Raw genomic sequence first — 27,967 nt, 5'->3', positions numbered from 1 at the left:
TGTATCCCTATGACTAGGAACCATTGCATTGCCTATGTCCATTATGAAAGAGCATGAATCATTCCTCACGTGTTTATGATGAAAATATGGCTTTAGAGAATTGAAATGTCAACTTCAATAAAGTCAGGGTTTACTAAACTAAACAAACTCATTTTCTCCCTTGCTCTTTAAAATTGACCAATAGTTTTGTCACTTTGGACCTTGTCAAGCTTTCTCCCTTACATTTCTAAATTCCTCTTTTACAGCTTAATATAACACATGTTAATTTCATTTTTAAAAGTCAGAGTATACCAGTAGGATTTGAGGTCTATACTGTTACCTACATACCCAGAAAGTCTAATAATTTTAAAAGTTTTGGGGGGGCGGTTGCATACCTGAAAAAAAGTTTAGCCAAAAAACCTGAGAAACCTCCAGGATTCAACCATTTGACTTCAACTGATGTGCATGTAAAGCCTAAGAATAACATCTTGGAGACCAGTCTGAAAACATATTGTGAAGCCATGGATAATATTTCCAGACAAACAAGTAACAACATTCATAACAGTCATTTAAATGTGCACAAAAAGGAGTACATGGCTTCTACTGGTTTATGGGAATGTATAACTAAAATAATAAATAAAAACTTACCGTATTCAAGCTGGGATCTGCCTGTGAGCTGCAGAAGATAATCTTTATTAGTATAGATTCTCTGAGCAGTGAATGAAAAACCCATGATATCTGCACATGCAGCACCAACACATTACACACTGTGGCTGTATGAAACCAATGGAGCTATCAACAAACATGACATGGGTTAACTGAAACCAAAATTTTGCATTCTCTTCTTTTAAAACAAGAGGGACACCAGGGATTTTTTTTTTATTTATTTTATAAATCAATAGCTTTATAAACATACAAATAAACCAAATATATTATATTTGTGTTGAAATATCATTTCAAGATTTTACATTAAAGATTATTTTGAGTTTAGAGCTGAGTTTAGAAAATATTTAAAACTCAAAACACCCTAATTACAAAAACATATCAGCTTAATTTTCCTATCTTATTTTGTAAAGAACACTATCAAATTTAAAATTAGATCCCTAGACTGAAGGAAAGAAAAGTAAACAAAACACAGGGTAGAATATGAAACTAATTTGTAAGGAGTATGAAACACCTTTGTTTAGACAAGAGTCAAAATTACAAATCTTTTTTTCCTTTGACCGGGGAAACTTCCAACTAAATGTTGACTGTCATTCAACACAACTCCTTGATTTTAAGCACGCAAACATGTTTCACCAGAGATAATCAAAGTACAGGGATCAAAGTCATTTTACTGTCTAGCTCTCATGGAAATTAAATGCTTTACTGAATCGGGGCCTTTATAGGTGGACTCTCTTCCCATCAAAACACACAAGATCAGTGATGAACTGTGAAAGACCAGGGAATCCAAACTAGATGCTTTTAACAATGTTAATGAAATTAAACTATACTGAACTTAAAATCAAATCTATCAAATACTAATGATTCAGCCCAGTGGTTGCCCTCTCCTGAACACAGTTTAGTATGCCAACTCTCCCCAACCACTTCTCTTTCCATGGAAGTACCCTTGTTGCCATTCACAAAAGAGAATGCATCTTCATTGCTACTAGTTCCAACTAACCTCTGGAAATGCCTATTTTACGAGTTTATTCTGAATTCAGAACTGATGTGATTAGAAAACAGACTTAACAATTCAAAACCAGCAGCAAAAATCACTTTAGAAGATAAACAAATAAGTGACAACCCTCTACACAACAGAGCATTATAATTTTTGTAATTCAGACACCTTGGGCTCAATGTTCTTACTGTTTACACCAACATAAATCAGAACCGACTCCGCAAAGTTACTCAAGTGTGTAACTGTTTTGGACAAAAGGTAAGAGCCTTTCAATACTCTTTCCCTTCACTGGCCTACAGAGCTGGTAACCAAATGACAACATCCCATACCTTGCTGGCAGAATTCTAAAAAACCAGAAAACAGGATGGTAAACACACAAATCAATAACATTTGCTACTATTATCCAGCTAATGAATTACAAGGAACACAGGTGGTGGGCACTCTAGTGGAGTTTAAAGAAGGTGTCTGATAGTTACAGTAGTAGGCTTCAAAGACAGAGGACTGAGAGATCCCCTACAATGAAAACATTATTAGTAATCTAGCTGATTTCCAGATATCTTCCAAAAGGTTCTGAAAACAGCCTTAGGAAGTCAAGACTAGTGGTGAAAATCACTTGATAAACAACTAAGCTATAACTCTGTATACAACAGAGCTTTATAAGTGAGTTAGTTCTTAGTAAATAACTGGAAGGGAACTGTAGCTGTTAGAAAGCCAGTTACAAGAAAAATTGGTGTTGTTTTCCAATTGTTCCCATGGATTTTACCAGGCAGCACAGATCGGTTACATAGAAGTCAGTCCAAACCGAGGTGGTTTTTTGTTTGTTTGTCCCACTCCTCCTGTTCTTTTCGAGCAGCAACTGGCCGGACTTCTTTCCCCACACTAACTCCTATATAATGGGCCAGGGTTTGCTGCCAGACACACTTCTGTGAGGCAGGGACAGCTCCAGCACATGCTTCCTCACAGGGCTGAAAGCAGACTCAGGCCCACTGCCTCAGTCCAGAAACAATCCTGTAACGCTCTGAAAGACCAGTGTAGACCGGAAAATTTAATGAAGAATCACCTTTCCCCTCAAACATTACCTCTCACTTCATAGATGTGACCATCATTAATACCATATGCTCACAAACAATCCTCTAGCCCACCAAACCTGAGAAATACAAGATCCCATTTGGTGCTCACTTACAGAAGCAGATACAAGAATATCTGTGGTGAAGTCCAAGAAGTTACACTGGCCTGACAGCAGTGCTGGGGAGAGGCTTAAAGTGTCCATGGACAGTATTTTAATAAAAATATTCATTTTTAACTCATTTTCCTGTATCATCTTCCATTCCAGTTTCTCTGCAGTTGTCCTTGTGGCCCATTTTCTAGGCAGTTTCTGGACTCTGTGTATGTGTAAAGACCACTACTTGCAAAAAACTCCATTAGAAAATACTTATCTCTGATAAATCACCCACTTGGCTGTTTTCCCCTCAATGTCCTTTTAGCAGGCAGTTAATGAAGTTAGCAGCAGTGACCCTTAAAGTGATACTTACAGAGTACTCATTGCTAATACATTGCTCACAGTAATTCTGCCAAGCAGAGATGACAGGGAAGGATTGGCAAGGACTTCTCTGTTTTGTTTTGATTTGTGTTTTTTTCTAAAGCAGATTTTAATGAAAAAATGAGGGCTGCTTCAGTGTTTCATGAGTTCCCATTCTCTACTGACTTCATCCTTCCTCCTTTTCCTGCTCAAACCCAGGCTGCTTCTAGTCTGGCTGCATCAGCAGGCTGGCTGGGGCAAGCTCGCAGGGCTCCCTTTCCAGCAGGGACTTCGGGTGGATGCTCCAGGGAGCCTGGGGAGGGCCCTTTGCTGCTCCCATGGGCTGATGTGATTTCTCACCAACAGGAATCTCTTGTTGACAGCCTTGTTCTTTCTCCTCTTCTGCCAAAGTCTCTGCTGCTTTGTCGTATGTTATAGGCTGTTCCACTGGAGAAAACCGATATGTATTACTGAAAGCCATTTGAGAAGCTTCATAAGAACTAAGCTAAAAGAAAGCTAATGGCATCTTTGAGAAAGGAAAGCTATGAAAGGAAGCACAGAATCGGGTTCAGAAAATTACAAAACCAACTCATGTCAAAAGAACAAAAAAAAGAGGCAAAGTCAAGAACTTGCTTCAGAGTTTAAGAAATTACTTGTCCTAGGCAAATTTCACGGGTTTCTGTTTTAATACATAAGAACGGGAAAAAGCATGCCCAGGACAGGAAGACTACCTGCCTGGCAAAATTAAAGCCCTTGCTCCAAAGTCAAAATATCTTGGAATTATTCACTGGCATAGTATAAGAACTTTCTTTAACATGCTAGAAAAGACATCAGTTTATTTACCAGTCTTGTCTAAAATGGTTGAACCACTTCTGCTAAAATTTTCAACCAGGAAAAAATCAGACACCTGTCATGGGAAATTTCTGTTCCAATAGCTGCATCTGATAAAACTATAAATGAAAACAGAGCTTCCTAATGGGAAACATCAGGCTTCCTTCACTGGACAATACAGTTCTACACATGTTCACAATATTAGTCCAACCAAGTAAATGTGAGGCATATTTTCTACTGATGAATAAAGTGACTTCCCATCATATGTCTAAGGACAGGATGGGCAATTTGGAAAATCTTGTGAGATGCCTGCCCATTCAAGTATCCTCAGACATTTGTCTTTGCATATTTCTAAATGATGGATGCAAACCACATTCTCTAGTAACTTCTGTAGTTAGGAGGTATATATGGTAAAGAGGACAAATGGTTAAGGATATCAGTCTTTCTCAATCAGTTCTCACCATCTGAGCAATTAGGAGATTCAGTTGCCATCTATAAGGCAGCATTTCCTAAAACTCAGAGTGGTCCAGGTGGTAACCTGTGGGCCATGGAAGCCTGTTGTGTGCTTCTGTGCTGCCTGCTGCCTTTGCACCAGGTATGGGAGGCACAACTCCTCCATTCATCTCTTCTTTGCTTAAGCACCAAAAAATCCCCAAGCAGTCAAACACCTTGTTTAACACAAAAAGCAAAACTGCAGTTGCTGCCTCAGGGCAAAAGGTTTCTGGGGAGACCTGGGCTTCTCACACCATTTCAGTTATCCTGCCTAAATGAATAAGGACTCGTTCCATGGATATACATTCCCCATCAGTATGATGGGCGTAACTTCACTTGCTATGAAGCAAACCTGTGAAGTTCTATATAAATGCAAAAATATTATATTATTACTATCACGAGAAGCATCTGGCTTCTTATGAGTGTGAAAGCACTGCTGTAGTGTAATTTCTCATGAATAATCTGGGAAGTGAAGGACTGAATGGTCTCTTCACAGCAATACAAACACGGCTTCTGCTGTGCACAGCAGCTTTAAATGGGCCAGAAATGTAATTCTGATTTCTCTGTCTCCTCTATCAGCCACTGCTCCTGCTGCTACAAAGGTGAGGAGAGATCTAATAAGGAAGGAAATCCTACTCACCGTATTCTGAAGGACAGGCAGGATGAGGATCTGCTGTCTCACACTCAATTAGATCAACCGCTTTAGTCTCCGGAGGACTGTTACACTCCTTAATAACCGCAAACTGGAAATACATACAATATGCACAAAATATACAGAGCCCAAATTAATATAAAATGAACTGGTTTTCTGAAACCCAAGAGGCAAACTGGAAGGGCCACACACTCCAACCACAGCAGGGGGAAAAAGGTCACCTTGGCTTCAGGGATGACCCTTCCCCTGCAGATAATTAAACATTTGAGATGATGACAGCCCCGGTCTTCGGAAAGTGCGCAGTTCCAGTCTAGTAAAGAACTACCCATTCTCTTGCCTTGCAAATCAACCTTTCCAGATGCAAGAACAAAAATTCATGAAAATCAACCCTTTCCATAGTACTGAGGGCCACTTTTAAAGTATTAAAGAGACCCGCAAACCAGACAGCAGGAAACCCTGTCAGACACAGGGAAGGAAGCGAGCCTCCCTTTCTGGCTCTCAGCACCATCTGCGGGGTGCAGTTCCATCATCCCACAGTGACAGTGGAAGTGACACCTCAGAAGCAGAAGATGGGACCCTCCAGGGGAATGCGCTGAAAAGACCAGGGGGAAAACAGAAAAAAACAGAAGTAGAGGAAAGCAATGTGAAGCACTGTGCTGAAATAGTATAGAGGGAAAGAGGGAAACCCAGTAAAGGGGGGATGTTTAAAGAGCAGAGACGGGGAAGAAGAGAAAATGTCTGTAAATAAGATGTTCCAACAGAAGGACCGACAGATTCAGTGGTCCAGGTAGATAATTGGTGGATTTATGTGGATAGATCACAGATGTAGCAGGTGTGACTATTTAGGCATCAGTTCATTTACATAAAATCTGTAGGCTTACAGCTGCTAACCCACATGTGACAGACCCCTGGAGGAGATTCAGCTCTGCACGGTTCTGCAAAATATCTTTGACTGTGCAAAGCAGAACACTTGCTGGATGAAAAGTCTCAGAATAGCATCAAAATCCAGGCATGTGCAGAAGTTTACCAAGGCTTACATATCCCTAGGACAAACCTAGCCTGGATTATGGAACTCTAATACGAATGTGAAAAAATACCCAGGCATACCCTCAGCTAAATGTAGCCTCACCTGGCAGAATAGAAGTAAAGGGAAAAGTGCATGACACTTGGACAATTTATAGGTATAGTTTCAGTATCATGATACTTAGCATTTGATATGTGTGATAGTGTAAAATCTTTTTATCCTCTGCATTAATGTAGATGGGCAAGAACAAGAAAGTCTTTACTCTCCCTCTCCCCAGTCTCACAAATGAGCAGTAGCACTATGGGTTACAAAAGAAGTGAATTTCATGAGCTCTTTACAGTTACTGCATACACATCATCCTGTCCCCATACAAAGTCCTTCATTAGGATTATTAATGCTGTGTAAATCAATACCCAAAAACCTCTTCCAGTACCTTAAGAGTTGAGGAGCTATAGAGTTTTCTATCCCTGATGTAGTATAATCTCTTTTTTTACATAAAGCTCCCAAATAATCCACTTTAAGTGAACAGTAGAAATGGACAACTTCCTGCTGCTTTTTGGCAACTCTACAGTTTCTAACCTGAGTGCATGCATGCATGAAGCCCCAGTGAACTTAACACTCGATGGCTACATCAGCACAGAGCAAATCACGCGCATGAAACCACAGGAATCCATTACTGTGTAAGCATCAATAATTAGCAAAGCGTCAGTGATTTCCTCTTCCAGCCTGCAACAAACCATTTGCAATAAATTACTTTATTAATGTATTTGATGTCTCCCAGTACAAGAATGCATGGTGAAATTTAACACGAGTGCGTAATAGATGAGTAGGTTGGATTTGTTTTTGTTGATTCGGTCCATTGCTTAGCTGTCTAATTACTCCTATATTCAGCAAAAATATCATTGACCACTAGCATTAACTGTGGGGGCAACAGCAGGTGGGGACAGAGCTGATGAGCTGCAGGCCTCCTACAGCACTGCTCCCAGGCAACAAGCTGTTCCCAGTACCAACAAATGTTTCTGATTTTCCCAGCCTCAGATACTTTGCAAGCTGTGGGTTTTGTCTCTGCTATGAACAAATGATGGCATCGTCACGATTCAGCACGTTTGCTGTCCAGTATGTGGAGTAACAAAGTGCTGGTAATAAAAGATCCACAAGAGTATGCAGCTGACCAGCTAAGGAACAATATGTTGTAACCAGGGTCAAGTAAATTCAGTACTCCCAACATATATTTGATAGTGTGTTTCAGTGGCTACCCACTCACAAATCCTGCCAGACACTCAAGCTAAACCATTTTTGAGGCCTTCTTCGGGTTGATTAAAAATGCTTGGATTTTCACTATAAATGTTCCATGATATTCAGCCCCTCAGATTCCCAAGTAGAACAAACTCATCTCTTTCTGGACTCAAAAATTTGGAGCAGAGTCAAACTTCAGGCCATTTAAAGCCAAATTCTTTTGTGACCATGACTACTATGCACACAATTCTTGTACCTTTCCAGCTATAGTTGAGTGTGGAAGGCTTTAAAGCCTTGCAGTAATACCTATACTAGAAAAACTTGTGTGCAGTTACCCCAGTAAAAAGGTATGTGTTTCACTAGAGTTTATCACCAATCCTGTACAAGTATAAACTCTTCCAGTAGTCTTTCCCAGAGGCATAACTGTGCTTTTTTTTGAAGAGTGGACGCTGCTTACCTAATGTGATGCTACCTGGACAAGTATGGTGATACCTGCATTACAGCAGCTCATTCAGAGCTGAATGGTATGTGGGTGCAGACAAGCTCTTAGGGTAAGTAAGTCACACATTTCGGAGAAAGGAGTCTCAGACTGGGCACAGAAGTAGCCACAGATGCCAATTTTGTCACTTTGGCCAACTTCAAGTTTCAATTGCCATCATCCAGCAGCGTAATGTCATTTTAATGCCAGTGAGAATCAGGTCCTTAGATCAGATCTTACGGGGCCAAATTCTCTGATGCAACTTCAAAAATTACAACAGAAACAGGCCAGTACAACCAGATCATGATGGCATTTCTACCTACACCAGTGCAAAATTGGTGTTTTATATTCCCTCCCAAACTGCCTGATAACATTCTGGTTGTTTTTTCTTTACCAGGCAGCAGCTTTTAAGACAAAGACATTTCATTTCATCAGCCCCCAAAATAAAAGTTCAACATCTCATGTAGCACACACAATACTTGGCTTCCAAGAAGCCTTTTTTACAGAGGGCATACTTTCCTGTGAAAATAACTCCGTGATATGCCATGTCATCACATTGCCATTTCCTTAATTTAGAACACAGTTCCCCAACTGTTGTGTTCAAAGCTAACAATAACACTGGCTAATGGTTGCAATACATCCAGGCAGCTGTGAACTTTGAGGGATAACAATGAGGTAAGATGAACTAGGGTTCACAGCAAAGCACTTGATGACTCTAGCAGTTATTTAATATATTTAAGATGTGAATTATTTGATGGATAATCTCAAGTGGATCCCTAACACTCTTTGATCCTTCCTGCTTCCCTCTCCACTCCACATTAATATAGTTACCCGAGACTTGTTGCTAGTAGGTGTCACGTTCTCATTGTCAGCGCGGCTGCTGGCATCTCTTATCGCTTCTGCATAGAGATTCTTCTTATACAAGTTTTGACTTCTGCAATAGAACAAAAGCTGAAACAAATTATTTTGCTTTGGGAGGAACAGATGCTGCTTCCTGTCACACATTATTCTATAGGTATTTATAGAAGGGATATATATTTTGCTTTCTTTCATTGGTTTGAAAGGGTGTATTACTGTCAATTACCGCACAGTGGTTAAAACAAACAGCTTGTCAGAAACAGAAGTCAGTAAGAAGTGAACAAATTTTTGTTCTAATGTGCCATCTGTAAAGGGTCATTCATTAGAAAAAACAATAGGCCTCATAATTTTAACTACCCCCTTCCATTTTCTTATATCATTCTATTTATAATACATTCCTCTTATAAAGATTTACGTTTCAGCCAATACAATGAACAGCATTTGTGGGTGAAGCTCAGAAATAAAAATCTGAATATTCTTGTACACCATTCATAGTTACAATTATGAAAGTCGCTTCTGCATTCATCTGCATCATGTATGGAGAACAACAATTGCAAAAATTACTATGAAATAAACAAACTGAAAGCCTCAAAAACCTTGGAACTAAGACATTTCCAGGGAAAAGCATGACCAACAAATTAACTCAAGGGGGGAAAAAGCCAAGAGTACAACCTGCAGTTGGAAAAGGATACAAATAATCAGCTCTAAGTGGCTAGTTCCAGAAATTAAAAAATTGTTATTTTTACAGTAAACCAGCAATCACTTATAAGGCAGTATTAAAAGCCCATATAGGCCCAGCATAGAAAACATGGTCCAAAGAAAAAGAGCTCATTTACACTGCTTGAGATTCAAATCAGTACATCTTTACTGACTTTGCATACATGTTTTTTCTCCATCTAGACATCAGCTAACAAGAGTAATGTTACACTCTTCAAATTCCGGAAGTCTCAAGTTATAACATCCTTTTACTCAATCTATTTTAAATGAAATTTAATAGACATGTACCAAAGAAAATAGGAATTTTCCTTTTATTTCTACATCATATTCATATACTAACTGGAAAGTGCATCTGCAGTAATTATCATATGTTGCTCCCTTCATGAATATACAATGTAAATAAAATTTGCTTTTTGCTAGAAATGAGGAAGACCTGTCTCCACCACAGATTTTCTCCCCAGATTCTCCATACCATAACATGTTCCTGTGTATTCAAATGTTAAAAAAAAACAAGTAACTGTCTCCAGTAGGGGATAAGATTGGGACTGCTAATATGAAATCAAATAGGTGTCAGATCTGAGGGTACATCCACAGAGCAGAATGCTGAGAAATAAGGTAAATTGGTCCATTTTGATGTTTCCTGACACTGTGGCAAGGCTGCTGTTCATGTTTTGTCACCTGGATGTGCTCATTCTGCACTGCAGCTCATAGTGCTGACAAAACTCAAGCCCATTACTCTAGAGTTATAAAATCCATTGCACAGAGCTCACACACAGGCATGGTCCTCAGTGGGATGCCCCGCTCAAGAGGGTCACTAATTCTACATCTTATTTTACAGCATGCAGAGTAACAGATGCCAGGCGGACTTGCCGGGCATGGGACTCTTCGTGTGTGACTGAGCACAAGCAGACGAGGCAGTGAGATCTAGCTGACCGAGCATGGGCAAGAGGCCAAGAATTTCTCAATCCTAATCCCAGTCCTACTGTCATTTTTTGCACGGCCTTGGCCAATTGAGGTGGAGGGATTGTGGGTGTTAAATCTGTGATTCAGATTTTTTTTGTTGTTGGAAAAAGAGTTGTTTCCTTGCTTCCCAAGAAAGATAGGAAACTTGGCATAGTATACAGTCAGACTACATAAACCTAGCATTAAGGATGACACAGTACTCTTCAGCAGACAAGTCATTGAACAAACCAACACGATACTTTGGTATTCTTGGCCTCCAGTTTACACATTTTTCAAATTGGCAAGTGTGGATCTCCAACTTCATTTCCTCCAATTAAAAGGAGATAGGCGTCTGCATTTTAGAGGGGAAGGAACAGGACTATTACAGACTTAATCGGTATATTTCAAAATACAGTAGATAATGTGAAAAAGCAGTATAGCAATTTCAACCCAAATACTGGTTTCCAGACTCCAGTTAAATAGGGATTTTAGGTCAGTGGTTTCATTTTGATCTAGTTATGCTAGTAATAGCTGCGGTACAAATTCAGTCAAGCATGTAATTGAAAACTTGTTGTCGAGGTAAATAGTTATATTGATCAAAAGCATTTGGCAAGAAAGAAAGGTAAATCAGGGAGAAATGACAAAATAGAAAGGAAGGGAAGAGAATGAGTATCTTCACATCTTAAAACCAGCCATATTCTAGCTATTTTTCATGACAGTTTATATGACATACATGGGAAATATAAGAATCTCACAATTTGTCTATTCTGAATGTCTCATTCCACTGATTAGCTTCTGAATCCCAGGTCATGAGAACAAACCAGGCTGCGCTTAGCTATAATTCTGGACCTCTACCATTAGTTAATAGAAAATAAGAAACGTGGCAACTTGTCTACTTTTATGGACTAAATATGCTAGGAACCATTAAATAAGAATGGAAAATATTGGCTTCCATAGTTAACTTCTTTTGTAGCTTAACTTTTTATGCCTAGGAGAGCCTAATTTTAAAATTAACCTAAACCACAAACAAAACCCCTGCCCACGGAGGGCAGGTTGGCATGCAGCAGGAGACTCTTGATTTGGCTGCTGTCTGGCTTTTTGTTTGTTTACTTTTCAATATAAATATGCATTTAAACAAGAGCCTCTGAGAACAGTTATCTGCCAAGGTCATGGCCAAAAGACTCTAACTTATTAAATGCTGAATACTTTCCAGTCCGAGGGACATTGATGACATTTAATTTCACATCAGACTGGGTTCTTAAACAGTGACTGTAGGGATTCTTTTTGCCATGAGAAGAATCCCAAACCTGCACAATTCATTACAGCCATGGAAAATGCCAGGGAGTACTTTTACAACAGATGTGCCTTAGGCTCACATCCCTGATTTTACTCTTTCTACTGCCAGGAAAAATGCTTTCACACACTGGAAGATGCTGGAGGCATCACTGTGGAAGTTTGCTATTGGAAGGTTAGTAAGCTGCTTTTCTCAATGGCACGGAAACTTTCAGGTGCCACTCTACACTGAAAGGGAAGCAAAACCAAACTAATGGGATAGCTAGCAGAGAAGAGCCAAAACCTACCATGACAGTTTCAGACTTCTAGAGCTCATCATCTTCTAGAGAAACCAAGGAAGAAGTAAATAGCATGGCTCCTGAACTCTCTCGTCAATACAAATTATGGCTCCTCTTCCAACCTAATCAGGTCTATCCTTCTTCCCCTCAGACACGTGTTACTCACTAACACCAATGTGATTACTGCAGGCAAGGGACATGCCAGAACTTTTGAATTATTCATAGATCCAATTACTGAAAAGCAAGAGAGTAGCAAGGATGATATGGCGATTTCCACCAGCTGAGGAACAGCTCGCGTTCTTCACCATGAGCCCTCTGTGAAAGTCAGCAGCACCTTGGTCCCCGTGCCACACGTTCACAGCACGTGTTTGGAAGCACTACCTGTGGCAGTAGGCAGCCAGGGACCCCAGCAGTAGCAGGAGGACCAGCACTGCTACGCACACTGTGATGGTGATATTCCGCATCTTCACCCGCTCAGCGTGCTGCTGCTCCCACCACTCCAGATCGCTGAACTGGCACCGCTCTCCGACGTAGCCCGTCACACAGCTGCCAAAAGGAAGCAAGCACACTTTGTAACTGGCGGCAGAGGAAAAGCCCCGGATCATCACTTCAGTCACCTTGCGTATTGATTTACCATTGGCAACCGCTACGGAAATACCTGGTTTAATTTAGTAATGGCGAAGACAAAATTACTTTAAAGGAATGGCTGTCAAAACCAGTAGAATTCAATATGAGAAGGCTTTTTTTACTATAAAGCTATTGAATAACCTACAGAATTATACAGAGATTATAATTTCCAAATTCCAATGGTAAAGAATAGAAAAAATAATTTTCTCTTAATTCCTGCCGTGTGATTAGTGTTTCCGCAAGATTTTCCGTTTAACTGTTTACAGCAGCAAGCTTCCCTTTCTTTGAAATAGGCAAATAGGACTTGTTCGTATTTTCAGAGCGATTTGGTTAAGGGAATCAAATTTGAATCTAAATCCTTACTTTAAAATAAAAGACGAATGAAAGTGTTTAAAAAAACCCTAGTATGGGTTAGAAATATCTTCATAATTTAGTTTTAATACAAGCTTCTTCTGTAGGTAGTTTTTGTTTATTTGTTTGTTTTTACCACTGTAAAACCCAATACAAAAATTACTTATTGGTGCATGAAACCCTCAAATCAAAAATTACTAGGAAGTGAGAAATACATCAAGAATCTCAGCCTAGTTTTACTGTCCAAGGTGAGAGACATAAAAAAGGAAATAGTAAATGTAAAAAATGAACAGTCTACTCAATTCATAACAATCTCTCAGCAATGTAGGCTCAAATCCTTCTCACAATTCTTGTCAGTCTAGTTTTATTCAAGTCAGAAGAACTAGTCAAATGAGCAAAAGAAGCAGGATTTACCTGCAGCAGCTTTTACCTAATGTCCTGAAAACATTATATCAGCATTCATTATTAAATCAGGTGTATGCACTCTCATTCTGTCACAAATTAGAATGCATATATGTCAGGAGGCAGAAAAATGCTAATTTTTAATGTAAGATCAGAATAAATTCCAAACAAGCTAGAAGATTTACTTTCTAGTGTAAGAGCTTTTATTAATTAAAACACAAATCACATTTGGTATGTGATTTTTGCTAGATATTTTTGCTAGATAACATTTTCCCATTACTTCTTTTTGGTATTTCATATATACAGTCTACATGAATGAATGCTGCCATCTAGTGAGAATTCAGCAAGGTCCACACACAAACCCTGACCCCCAAGAAAACAGCTAAACACAGTTGCTTCTTAATTTTTTAAATGGCTTCCACTTCCAGAACTGAAAAATATGTACATTTGGATTCTTATTCTGCACTAACACCTAACAAACAGATGAAAAAAAGATGTGATCCGATTTGAAAGTTCTGCAGTTGTAGACTCTTCAGTTTCAATAGGAGAAGCTCAATGAAGTGAAAAAAAGATAGTTATCAATGCCTTTAAAATTTACACTAAAAATTCATAACATATACCAGAGATGACCATGAGTCTCATCTCCTGTAATGGCTTTGCTGAGCTTAGGAAATCCGTGGCACAAAGCATCCACTTCATTCCCATGTATGTACATAAGATACATTCTTTTCATATTCCTGCAGGTACAGAGGTCTGTAGGTAAGGGAGACCACCCATATTTAAAAATAAGAAAGCCTAGGATTTGACAGTGCTTGCAGGAATGGCCTGGTACAGAGGTTCCTGCAGTGCAGTACAAGGTAGATCTGGAGGAATGGTGGGTCAAAGAAACCCTTCAGCACAAAGCTTGCTCTCCTCACTCCAGGGTTACACCATGGCCACCCGAGTTACTGAGACACAGAGGGAGATTTGCGTACTACAGAACAGCATCCATCCCCTACACAGGTCCTCACTTACCAGGTGAGACCCCAGGGGAGGACGCAGGTATTGGATTTGTCTCACTGCAAACACTTCTATGCTTGATTTTGAAGAAAGATATAAGAGAGATTCAAATATAATCAAGCTACACAATTAAGTTCCAGCACTAATGGTTTTGAAGAAATGATTACCCCATGGGACTAGGCCGTCACATTGACCAGACAGAGGCTGACTTATGGAGCTATAAGATTCTGTTTGCTTTTATCAGTAACTGCATTTGGGGAACCAGGAATTAGGCTTCACAAAAATATTGACAAGAGGAAGGAGGTCTCAATTTTGAGGTCTCATTGCTACTTTCCCTGTTTTTAAGAGGACCATCATGTTGTACCCTTTCTGCCAAGAATCAAGACTCTTCAAACTGTAAGGGAAGATGCTGACACCAGACTTCTCCTCCCTGGTCCCAATCAGAGAAGACAAGACAGAGGTGTCCTCTTCCATCCCAGTGAATGCTACACATGAGCAGCAAGGCCAACAGGGAGGTACAAGTCAGCACGATACGTAAAGGAGAGAGAGCAAGCACCTCTTTCATAAAGCTATGAGCACTAAGTCATTTAACAACTTATCTCACATTTCCAAAGCAAAGAATCAAGTGCTTAGGAAACAAATCGAATCCTACTATTAATTGTAACGGGTATGAATGGAGTGACCACTTACAGAAACTTACAGTGATCACTTACAGAAAAGAGCAGAGTCCGATGATAATTGCTAGAATGAGTGATGAACAGATAATTTATGGACAAACACTTCACGTCTGCACTCAACTGAGCCCTAAGGATACCATTCATCAGCACAGACAACACAAATTTCTGTACTTACTTGCAGGCATAGTCTTGCAGATCAGAAACATAATTGCACACTCCACCGTGGAGGCAGTATGACTCGTACGAAGGAGGGCATCCTACAATATCACCTTGTGCAGGGTGTGTGGAGTATTCATTGGTGACAACAGTGGGCGACACAGTAGATTCTGAAACACAGGATTTCACAAGGACATGTAAAACTTTTGGCTGCATTGGCAACGTGATCTTACAAAAGAGTTCCAGGACTTCAAGATAGGAAAGTAGGTAAAAATCTCTAATTTTGACCAATTACTTGTGTTTTACCTATTTGCTTATGTTGCTTATCAGATTTAGGCACACAGAACTTTAGATCAAAATACTAAATATGCTTGATTCTAGATTTGCAACAAAAACCCCACAGCGGTTGGCAGTGTTCTGTCTATTTAGATGTGTGAGCACAGGTCTGAAGAAAAACTGCACTGGCTGTCTAGTTACTTATGCTTAAATTATTTTTGCAACTTACGCAGCTTTAGGGTATCGTAAATCTCTACGATGCATAAAATACCAGTCAGATGTACAGGTGAAGGGTGACTGTATTTCATGCACTTGGATCTCAGACTGAGAAGTTTTCACATGCAACTTGTCATTCTTATGCAGATTATTTCTACTCTGCTGCCGTCCAGTTGATTGCATCTGTGTGTGACTGCAGATCACATTTTTTATTGTTTCAAGCTAGCTCAGGTACAGATAACAGCATCACTGGGGTAAGCAGGGAACTCTATTGCCCCAATTCTTCAGAGGGTTCTGTAGCCTGCTCTGAATTGCACACACTGTCACCTACATAGGTATCCAAACTACCTAGTTTTAAAGGTAGCTCTAATATCTCTGCACAGCATGACCTACAGTGCAAACATGCCCTTACAGAAAAGGAGCGCTTTCTTGCCTACTTTAATGCTACAGCAAATCTATAGGTCAGAACCAAACATCTTGTCCTGGGATGGGTTGGGACAGTGTTAATTTTCACAGGAAGCTGGGAGGGGGCACAGCCAGGACAGCTGACCTGAACTAGCCGAGGGGCTATTCCATACCATGTGACATCATGCTCAGTATATAACTGGGGAGCGGTCTCGGGGGTGGTTTCTCAGCAGGGGAAGTGGCGTAGTGTTGGGATCCAGGTGGTGAGCAGTTGCACTGTGCATCACTCATTTTGTCTATTCTTTTATTAGTACTATTGTTGTTGTTGTCACTTCTTTCCTTGTGCTGTCCCAGTAAACTGTCCTTATCTCAACCCATGAGGTTCTATTTTTTTTTTTTTTTTTTCTTTCTCCTCTCTGATTCTCCTCCCCATCACACTGGAGGAGGCAGGGAGGAGTGAGCAAGCAGCCTCGTGGTGCTTTGTTGACGGCTGGGTTTAAACCATGACACATCTACATGGCAAAGAATTTCTAGCAGTATGGCTTAGCAGAAATGCTCCTAATCGCTCTCATACATTTATGGGATCAGTTTTATGACTCACACCAGTTTTATTGCAACATGACCTTCAATGACATTTGTTTTTTAAAATTTCATTTGCAGGAGAACTGCCATGGCAAAGAGCCTGAATGGAAAGGGATGAGTGATTTTAGTGAACTGCAGGTGTGACTGCTTTCTGCAAAGAAAATTTCAACTTGCTAGAAGAGCTTATTAGGCAAAGAACTAAAACAATGTGTTAACATCCCTGAAGACATGGGATCAGACTTACAGCTGAGTGACCTAGAAGGCATTACTTCCAAGTCATGCATCGTTTAAAATCATCATTTCCTGAGTCACACCTGAAACTACTGAAAACTTAAGTAACTGAAAAGGGGGGTAGGGATCCTGATAGATGTTCTACTTAAAAAAGCCATAATTTCCTTCTGGTTTTCTGCAGAAACAAATCTGTGACAATCACACAGTGTCCCTCCGTCATCAGAGTGTCACTTGATCTGAGTAAAATTCACCCCAATGAAGAGGGCTGACACAGAGTAAGATGATGAGTCACTTATCGCCACATTTTTAGAGAATACTGCTGTCACATTGAGGCACTGAAATGAGGGTCAGATACTCACTAGTGCTGAAACTTCAGCAGCTCCCTTCATTAAACTGGTAACCAGATTTTCTAAAGAGTTTCAGAGCCCTTTTGAAAAATTGGCTTGAAAGACTAGCTTATTCTGAAGAATTAAATGGGACTTAAATTATGTTCAGTTTTTGTGCTAGCTTTCTGCAGAGTGAAAGAAGGCACGGAGAGTTTGGAAAATTACACAGACTGAAATCACCTCCAAAAATGTTACCTCCAAGGAGCATTTACTTCTGCTGCTGTTTGTGAAGGCCGCTAGATAAATGTGTCATTACATTTAGCCAGTAAAAAATAGCATTAAACCTTAAGGTAGATATTTCCAAACTAAACTCGAATCTGGTCTCCTTAGCCCACCTCAGAACAACCTCCTAAAGCAAGGCTAAATGGATCCACAAGCTGCCCAGTATGCCACTATACAGGGCTTCCTTAACTTCCAGGTATTAAAAATTTATCCAAGAGCACAGTACCTAGTCAAGGGCCACTTCCTTTTTAATTGCTCACTCCATTTACTCACTGCAGCCGATGCCAGTTCCAGAAGCATCATCAGCACACGAGCAAGTGAAGTTTCCTTCTGTATTTGTGCAGGTTATGTTCTCTCCACAGGTGTGGGACCCTGTCTTGCACTCATCAATATCTGTCACCCAAACAGTCTGCAGTTAGAAGAATGAAATGGCCTCAGAGCATCAGTTAAAAGGGCAGCAGTTGCAGAATTACAGTCTCCCGGCAGTGAGGAGAAACACCAAAGACTTTCCCTCTGCAGATATGCCTTCATGGAAAACATAATGGAAGAGCAACCAGCATACTTTCTACATCAAGTGGCAGCCTGCCCAGCCATTCAGAGCATACTATGCTGCTGCAGAAGATCTCCACAAGGAGAAGGAAGGAAAAGCTTCCCCATGACATGTAATGAGTACAGTAGAGTTGAAGAGAAGACTTATTTGTACTTATATTCTCCTGGCATTGCTAGTTATAGCTCACACCCTGGATGCAGTACTGTCAGTTGGCATTTTTGCATTAAGATAGCACAAGGGTTTGGGAGTGGGGAGTCGCCCACCCCTGTACCACCCACCTGGTCCAGCCTAAACAAAAAGTTTAAACAGAAGGAAAGGGTCTAGAAACCTATAGGTTTATCCAGTTTGTGTAAACACTTAAATGAAGCGAGTCTCTGAATTACTATGAAGAGACTCCCTGATCACAACAGGAGTTTCCAGGCTCAGAGCCTGTGTTATGTTCATATACTCCTCTCACCCACGTCCTGCTGCACACCCTCACCCTGCCTCCACACCTTCTCTAGCACAGCCCACGGCGGCAGCTCCTGCCAGGCTGGCACTCACCCCCTGGGCTGGCACCTGCCTAAGCACCCCCTCAAAGGTGGGAACTTTGAAAGGGTTCACATAGCAGAGTTTGGGAGCCTCTGATTTATTTTATGAACTGTCAGCAGAATACATGTGCCAGATCTACTTTGGGAAAACAAAATCACAGATCTATCATCCCAATTTGTGTGAAATTATTGCTTAAACCACTGGGACTTTTCCTACAGTAAAATGAACAGGGTCTGGCCCAAAACAGTATAGAAAATTCAGAGCAATTTTAGAAGCAAAAATACAGGAACAAAACTGTTGCAGCATGTTCCAAGAAATGTGATTTCAACAACACAACATGAACTCATCTTGTACCATGTCTGGATGTACTGACACATTTCTGGACACTGTGCATGCATGCAGGTGTCTAAAACTGAAGTATAAAATCACTTACTTACCAGTTTCTGGGTTTTGTAGTATATTTCAAGTCATCAAATACAAAATTAGTTTGAATTCTGTTTACATCATAGCAACACTGCATCATTTATAAAATACTGTGAAAATATATATTACCATATTCTGGACTCAAAGACTTCAGGAAGGTAATGGACTGTTTTTCAATAATAGTGGTAGGTACCACAATCATTCTAGCTGAGCAATGATACCACAGACAGTGAGATCCCAGGGCTGCCTGGGGACATGCCTTGTAGGTGGTACTGGGACAGCAAGAGAAGCTTGTCACTTCTGCCTGCACTTGCAAACATCCTCAAAGACATGAGCTCTGGATCTCTGACCAGTGTACGCAGAATGCCTTCTCGAACCTCCTGCCTCTGATACTTTCCACACCCTGCCCATAATAATGATATTGTTCTTCATTTTTCAGTCATCCTTACCTGTGTCGAAGAACCAAAGCCCAATAAAGACTGTGTAAGAATTGGGTCAAATTTAATGGGCTTTGAATTATGCTATAAAGGAAAAAGAAAGGACAAAAGAGAAGCCAAGACTCTCATAAAGCTCTGAACAAACTGTGTGCTAGTCAAATACTGGGGGGAACAACTTCCTGTTCCATCATATTTACTGCTAAAATGGATTAAAAAATTAAGAAATGTAGGGAATGAAGTAAAGACCTGGCATTAGAGCTGGATGGGAAAAATCAGTCGGTCTGATTATTAACAAGACTCTAAATGTACTCAAGTTGTCAGTGTCAACACCTTGAACCTCATGCCTATTAAACAGACCTGGAATTATTTGATGAGTATTATGACACACTCAATACCTGCTTTCGTTTATATTCATGGCAACGATTTCCAATAAAACTCTACTGCTTCACCTCCACTTCCCTCCTCCCCTGCACTCTTCCTTTCTCTCCTGCTGTAGCTACTAAAAGGAGTGCAAACACTGAGAGGAGGTATCCACTGACAGCTACAGGCTTTGCATATTGATCAGTTACTGGGGTTGCCACACTTTGAACAGGAAGGAAAGAATCAAAAAAGGAAGAAATGATAAATGTCAACTGTCTGAAGGAGCCACTGTTAGGGTCCATGCCCCTACCAGATTTTTAAAAAGAACCAGAAGAGCTCATTTGACAGCTTCATAGCTTGATGCAAATAGCCCAAATCATGACATGTCTCTTGCTCATTCATCCTGCCCCAGCCTTCCAGATACAGCTCAGCCCTCACGCATGCCCGTACCGTAGCAATGGACTCCATCTCCAGTGTAGCCCTCCAGGCATTTACAGACGTAGCCCCCTTCCGTATTGATACAGCCCGACACATTGCGATTACAGCGGTCCATATTTACAGCACACTCATCAACATCTGTGAGACAAAACAAGGAGGCAGGACACATGGGTCATGAAACCATCAGGTAAATCGATATAAAGAAATGTCTACATAATGAATCTCCCTCAGACTATGCTGTCACTTGTCATTTGTGCATCTGAAGCAAATAGGAAGAGAAGGGCTTTGTGGTCTTTTGTTGGTATGAAATGTGATGGGGGTGTTCTAAAGAGCCTAAGACAGTCAACCAGCTACTTTCAACTGGAGACCTAGAGGTTCCACAAATACCACTTGCTTAAAAAAAAAATTCCCATTTGGAGGGAATGATCCTATTCAAAAATAGCCTTATATTCTTAAACCCTACTTAGAGAGAAACTTTGCTTTGAGAAAGAACACATAAGCTTAAAAAAAAAGGTACCACAATGAAAAAAAATTACATTCATTTCACCTTCCTTTTTTTTTTTCCTTTCCATAGCAATATAGACTCCTGTGAGTCTTCATGCTCAGCCACCAACTGGTAAATTGTTTCTAATGCCTTCCTGTCTTGGCCTTTATGAGAGAACAAAGTGCTTCCATTTATGTTGTATGAAAGTCCAAAAACTTAAAGACCACTCTGAGCAATGTGTTGTCTGATTGTTAGAGTCTCTTGCTACTGCTAGAAAGAAACAAGAGCAGCACTTTTATGTAAACATTACATCAGGAATACTAATTTTTAAGAGATTCCTTAATACATACTTCTAAATTATACATCAACTATCATGTCTATGGACTAAGCTTTTCTAATTAGGCAATTTTTACAAATATATTATGCTTTTATTTCTATTATCACCATTATTGCTTGTTAATATTAATAGGATTAACACTCATGACTCAGGGGAAAATAAGGCATGTGATAATTAGCCATTTCATCCCACATGCTCTCTGCTCATCAACTCTTTCAAAACAAGCAATACCTTTGACCTTTCTGTGATGGATCACGCAGCAGAGCTGCCAATGTGAGAAAATATAGATTTTCTTCCTCTCCCCTAGTCTACAGTTTTCCAGAAGGTTGTATTAATGTCTTGTATTACCATAGCACGATTTCCCCTTCCTGGTAAATCCTTTCAAACACTGGCACATAGCACCATCTTCCAGCAAAACACACTGTGCATTGACGTCACATTCTAGTGCAGTGCAGTCATCTTGATCTATAGCATAAACAAAACCAAAAAAGCCACTAGATGCATTTGGACCAATCAAAGGAGGTACTTGCGTGGATTAATCCCAGCCAGAAACTAAGCACCATGCAGCTGCTCACTTGCTTCCCCCCCCCCCCCCAGTTGGATGGGGGAGAAAATTGGGAAAAGAAGTAAAACTTGTGGGCTGAGATAAGAACGGTTTAATAGAACAGAAAAGAAGAAACTACTAATTATAATGATAACACTAATAAACTGACAACAGTAATAATAAAAGGATTGGAATATACAAATTATGCACAATACAATTGCTCACCACCTGCTGATTAACGCCCAGTTAGTCCCCGAGCGGCGATGCCCCCGCCTCCACTCCCCCCAGTTTATATACTGGGCATGACATCACATGGTATGGAATCCCCCTTTGGCCAGTTTGGGTCAGCTGTCCCGGCTGTGTCCCCTCCCAACTTCTTGTGTCCCTCCAGCCTTCTTGCTGGCTGGGCATGAGAAGCTGAAAAATCCTTGGCTAGTATAAACACTACTTAGCAACAACTGAAAACATCAGTGTGTTATCAACATTCTTCTCATACCTAACTCAAAAACATAGCACTATACCATCTACTAGGAAGACAATTAACTCTATCCCAGCTGAAACCAGGACAGTACTGTATATAAAAAACCCCACCAACCAACCAAGCAAAAAACTAACAAGAAAACCAGAACATACAGTCAAAGTTTGAAACATAGCTCTCCAGGGTTAGTTATGACAAGCCAATACAATCATTAGGGCTGTCGTCTTTGTCGAGGTGGAGTTGAAGTATCAGGATTTCTGAATATTGTATGCAAAACCTATTGTATAATTTCATGATCTAGTGTCATTGAACGTATGTAGAAGTCAATGGTTTTATTGCAATTTTGTTCAGAGATTTGTACTTAATATACTTAGAAAATCTAAGGGAGAGACTTTCACAAGTGTTACAAATTAGAAATGTTTGCTCTCTAGACCTGGATAATATTATCAAGTTTTGTTGACATAGCAAAGGAACATGGAGACAAACAAACAAAAAAGCAGTGCTACCTGGCATAATTGCATAGACCCAACTTCTTGTAAGAGGGTTAAGAGCATGAATGCCACCAGTCTTGACAATGAGCCTTTCTTCCTTTCAGGCCTATGACTTCTTTCTGTTCTATAAACCTGTCCAGAGCCCCACAGTAAATAAAGGAAGAAAATCATCGGACTCTACCTGATACCATGATTTCAGCCATCAACAAAATGCTTATCTTCTTTTCCCCACTCTCCGTATCCTTGAATATCCCACTGCTTTGTGTGCTCCGGAGCAAGGTCTCTGGTGTTGGCATTGGTGCTACCCCCTCGTGCACAGAGACGCTTCCTGAAAAAGAGAAGAAAAAAGTGACACAGACTATTTAAATCTACTGAACTAACTTTCTCATTTTCTACCACTTGTCTACTTTCCAATAATCATGGGGGTTTCCTTTCAAAACAAACATCAATATCCTCCCAGACTAGCCTGTGTCTGGCCTCAAATTATTCCTAAAACCACTCACTGGTGGGTTTTCTCAAATACAAAAGACAAGGAATGCAACTCATTGCTCACAATACTTGCTAGCACTGCACACATCTCTCTTACTGCTAATAAGCCAAGGGGAAAATTACAATGGTCAGAAAACATGTTATTGTCCCAGGACAACATCCCAGTGTTTTCATTCTTCAGAGAAACCATCATTCATTATGTAGAGCAAGGTTTGGAATATTTTCCAATCCTTTCTGTCAAGATCCTCAAGGGTTTGGAGAGGGTCTTTTTTGGAACTGGAGGATTGTACCTGCTGTTGTGTTGGAAGCATCCAGAGCACGACAGGTTTTTCCATCTAGAGTTTTCCCAAATCCTGGATGGCACATGCAATGGGCAACTCCAAAACTGTTTTCACAGATCTGATCACAGCCTCCATTCTCATAAAGGCAAGGATTTGCCCCTAATGCAGAAAAACAGGCAACTTAACAATCTGCTTCTTCAGTCAACATCTCCTGTTAGCTGTGCAGAGTTGAAGCAGTTGGGAAAAGAATAAGGACTGACAAAAACTAGAACATCCTTTTTTTTTCTTTTTTTGTTAAAACCAGACACATATATAAAGCATATCTTATCACCTAGCCTCTGGCAGGAAAGCAGATTCGCATACTCTCTGTCTTATAAATGTATCACTTTTTTTTTTTAATTTCCTTCATTATTTCTCCTTTAATATTTATAGTCCTAGCATTCCCTGAAAGAACATTACAAGGGCATAGGGAACCTGTGATTACCTTCTCTCAATCCTGGTCTATTGAATTACTTTTTTCTGCTTACAGAGAGATTGTTCCCAACAGAAAATCAAATTATTTGATCCAAAACTAATAAATCTTACAAAATCTTTCTCCATGTCATTTGTTATCATTTATGTGTATGAGGGGTGCTAATAAACTAGGATAAATAGGAATTAGAAGACTATGGTAGCCTTGTGGCAATTGATCATCTATTCTTGGGCTTGATCATAAATATACAAAATCTGTTAGCATTCCTGGGACACATGCCCAGATGATGGTTTCAATAAATGCCAGTCTGACTATGCAAGGCCTTTTACAGAGCCTGTTTCTGAGAAGATAATCATCTCCCCAGGGACATCTGTTCTAGTGATATCAGTGAACAAGAGGAGGCTGGAAGGGAATGACTGCTTAATTTTTGCAGTATACCTGGTTTCGCCAAAGGATGAACTACAACCATTGATGAGGGTCTCAGCATGCTGCCTCGAAGACGTACCCTGTTTTGGCCGGTCTTCTTGTCCACCCTCATTAGTGATGGCCTAGCCCAGTCGGAAAACCAAAGGTGATCCTCAAACACCTCTACATCAAAAGGGTGGCCTACAAAGAAATTAGATTTCTCATTTCCACATCTATAGAACATACACAAGAAACCACGTAAACAAAAGCAGTATCTGCATACAGGTCTGCTTCCAACACAGTGGCATAGCTATAGCCACTTCTACACTTTGATGTCTCATGGGGAGGGATAAGTGTCCATGAATGATGGACCATGGGCACATGTTACTTATGCTTTTAGCAGAAGAGGCTATGACGCTTGGCTGGCTCAGTACAGTTTCTATACTGCTGGTGACCTCCAACCAGATCAAGTTCACTAGATGCTTCTACCTCAGACATCATCATTTCTTAAAGTAGCATTGGGACCAGCCTTTCAGAAAAGGACTGCCTCCCTCCTCTGCCGGTAAGTGGCCTAGCACAGAGCTGCTGAGGTACACAGCTCCTTTTACAGCCTTCACATAACAAGGAGGAGAGGAGCTCATGGCATGTGTCATCCTGCATAAGTGTACCGGCACAGGGCAGCCTGGTAGCTACAGACGCTATAGCCACTGACTCATGGTAGGACCCCAAAGCCAGTGTGTGGTCTCTGCAAGTGCCAAAAGCACACACAAGTGCAACACAGTGATCCACGTGTACATACAAACATGCATAGACATTCACTAGCCAAGTCATCATAGTGCAAAATTCAAGAGGGGAATTAATTTTCCTCACTTCAGCCAACTAGCAGCAGTAGGCTGTGACTAGTTAGTCACTGTCTGTTAGCCAGCTAACTAACAGTAACAACTAACACAAACCGCAGGATGCAATAGATCATCCAGGTAGCTTCCTCTCTTTTCACTGATTACAACAGGAATCTAGACACCAGCTTGGACCAGGCACCTAACACTTACATGATTAACAGTAGGTGAGAGAAATTCCACCCCAAGTTCAGATTACAGCACTTTTTCCTTAGTAGCACAACATTATCTGCACTAGGAAAACTCAGATCCCTAGTTTAACTTCCAGAGAGAAGCTCAGCAATTCAGAATCCAAAGGACACTTTCATATATAAAGGCAGACATACTTATAAAGATCTTTGCAAAATGATTCTGACTCTTTTTAATATCTCTGTCATGATGGAGAGTTGTCATTAGTCCATATGGGACTATGCATTCTTTCTATATATTTAGAAATCTCCTGCTTTCAGGATAGCCTTTGGGCAAGCTTTTTGCAATGGAAAGTGAGAACATATACTGTTCTTCCATGGATGTCCACCTGGTTTCAGAGCGGGTGCTTCCTGGCTGAAGCAGGTTTGCTTTGTCCTGGTCCTTACTCACAGTCTAAATATGCACCTTAGTTTTTACCACTGCAGTCTGAGCCCCTCTGAAAGGTATGTTTTGTAGGCATCTGATTTAATGATCTGGTTTTTTTTTTTTTAATGTAGACCTCAACTAGGTGACGTTTAATTTCAGTAATGAAATTGGGATCCCAAAAGGTATTAGTTTAAAAAATTAAAAAATTTAAAAAAAAATAAAAATCAAAGCCAAGCAAAAAAGCAAACAAAACAACAGATAAATTAGAACTTTGGAGAAGGAATATGTGTTAGTATATCTTAAATACACATCACAAATAAACTGAAAAAAACCCCACTTCTACACCAAAAAAAATTCTCAGACACCATTTAAGTGTTCTTAAGTATTAAGTTGAAGAGCATATTGTTATTCTATTAGCCCTTCACTACCTCCAGTGAACCACACTTAATCGCTGGGCATGGTTCTTGGTTTTTCTTTCCATGAAATTTGAGCAACTAGCCCAAGATCTAGATACTGTCCCCATCCAAACATTTACTCACAATTTTAGGATCTATAGCTTGCGCTATCAACAAACACCACCCTGCTTTGACCAGCAATTCATTAACCTCTTAACTTATAAATAAATTAAGGATTAAAAATAGAAGTGTAGTGTCATGAATGGAGATAGCAGGAACAGAAAAATAACTAATCACATGAACCCTTTCCACAACAGTGCAAACCTGACCCATTGCATAAACAAAAGGAATGGTTGTGTTGTTCGCTGCCAGGTGCTTACAGGTTGTTTTACTCACAGCTGAAAACGGGGTTAGCAGAAGAGCAGAAATAATTTTACCTATTTTGCATGCAGCTGTACTGAATGAATTCTCAGTACAGGGGCACTAGAGGGAGCTGCTGTAATAAAAATTCATGTTACAGCAGAATGCCTATGAAGAGACGCCACCTTCCTGTCCTCGAGTGTACAGCTGTCCAAGAACAGAAGCTGAATCCTGGTCTCACTAACAGCATTAGCAAAAGATCAGGATATCAAGTCTCTCTGCCCCTCTATATTCATACCCCTACAGGTCTGCACTTCATCTCTTTCACTTCTTTCCATACAGGTGTTGATGTCCTTTTTTCCCACCTCCAAAGAGCCGTATCACTGCTCCAAGCCTACCTCCTTTTCCACACCCTGTGCTTCTCCAGCGCTCCTAGCTCTCCTTCTCTGTTTTCTTCCCATACGACACTGTCTCTTTCCTTGTGGAGGAACAAAGTGAAACTGTCAACAGGCTTCACGGTCCTGCTTTGCAGATCAGTTGCAAGGTGGAGCATACAGCAGAACATGCGCAGCAGGGGAAAAGAGAGGAGTGCTGGGAAGTCACTCTGCTCGGGGCTTTTGATGTCTTACGAACTGGAGAACACTGCTCTCTCCAAGACCTCACTCTGCTCACCTTCAAACAAGTGGGAGGGCATCTGGCTTAGTAGATGAACACACATCTTCTCAGAGCACGGACTAGAACAGCAGCTGCTTAACAGAGTAACTGTAAAGTCTTTACCCATGGCAGTCATGGTATTGAGCCAAGAGTCCTCATTGTGCCCATGTTTTGTATGCACACCTACAAAGTGGTCCCCAGAGAGATATCATGCACAAAGGGAATTGTCCTCTTCAGAAACTACTTTGCCACGTACAAGATTTTTAAACACATGGTTTACTTTACATGTGGTACAACATCAGTTCCTCATTGCTAGTACTTCTGTTCTCTTGCTCTACAACAACACAGTTATGTGTCAAACAATAGAAATCTCAGCCATAACAACTACCAGCATATCACATAAATCATTTTTCCAGTCAGTGTCTATTGTGTATTTAGAATCATCCCAGTGTTTAACACTGTGCAGATGCAGGTTTGTTGCTCAGGGTCCTTAATGGCCAAGATTAATTCTTTTCCACTTTACATCAATATAACTCACTGGTGTAACAAACACAGCAAAACCTGAATTACACTAAGCAGCCATGCATGGGACAAGCAAACCACATTTCTAACTTTTCCCTTCTTTTCATTTTTCTGTGAAGGCAGAGAAGTTCTCTGTACAATGCAAAGTGGCCGATTAGTAAAAGCAAAGAGTGTTAGAAAGGTGTTCTTTTGCTAAAATGAATAAATAAAAGTCAACTGCGTAACAGAATGAAGAACTAAGTGATGCCATTAACTTTAACACAGAGTTGCATGGGGTATACAGCACAGCTGCTGGCCTGTAATTCACATGCACATATGCAGATACACATGCATATTGACAAGCAGCAGTAGGTAATTATCAACCCCAAAGCCTCAC

The 27,967-nt window shown here is 40.4% G+C and overlaps 1 protein-coding gene across 4 annotated transcripts in view; it reads right to left on the bottom strand.

The window, feature by feature from the left end:
• Positions 1-851: 851 nt before the first annotated feature.
• Positions 852-27,967, bottom strand: part of EGF (epidermal growth factor) — a 65,462-nt gene continuing 38,346 nt past the window's right edge. The window contains exons 15-25 of one of the 4 annotated variants that reach the window (XM_030022518.1): positions 24,243-24,410; positions 23,342-23,491; positions 22,744-22,890; positions 21,398-21,514; positions 20,241-20,366; positions 17,763-17,882; positions 15,191-15,341; positions 12,341-12,505; positions 8,703-8,805; positions 5,122-5,224; positions 852-3,605 (exon numbers count right to left, since the gene is read on the bottom strand). In XM_030022518.1, coding sequence (XP_029878378.1) covers positions 3,385-3,605; positions 5,122-5,224; positions 8,703-8,805; positions 12,341-12,505; positions 15,191-15,341; positions 17,763-17,882; positions 20,241-20,366; positions 21,398-21,514; positions 22,744-22,890; positions 23,342-23,491; positions 24,243-24,410 — 1,571 coding nt within the window. In that variant the 3' untranslated portion in view covers positions 852-3,384. The other 3 variants (XM_030022533.1, XM_030022525.1, XM_030022542.1) reach the window with 3 other exon arrangements.

The sequence above is a fragment of the Aquila chrysaetos genome, chromosome 1, assembly GCF_900496995.4.
Source record: "Aquila chrysaetos chrysaetos chromosome 1, bAquChr1.4, whole genome shotgun sequence".
NCBI lineage: Eukaryota > Metazoa > Chordata > Aves > Accipitriformes > Accipitridae > Aquila > Aquila chrysaetos.
This window is presented reverse-complemented; position numbering and strand designations above follow the sequence as displayed.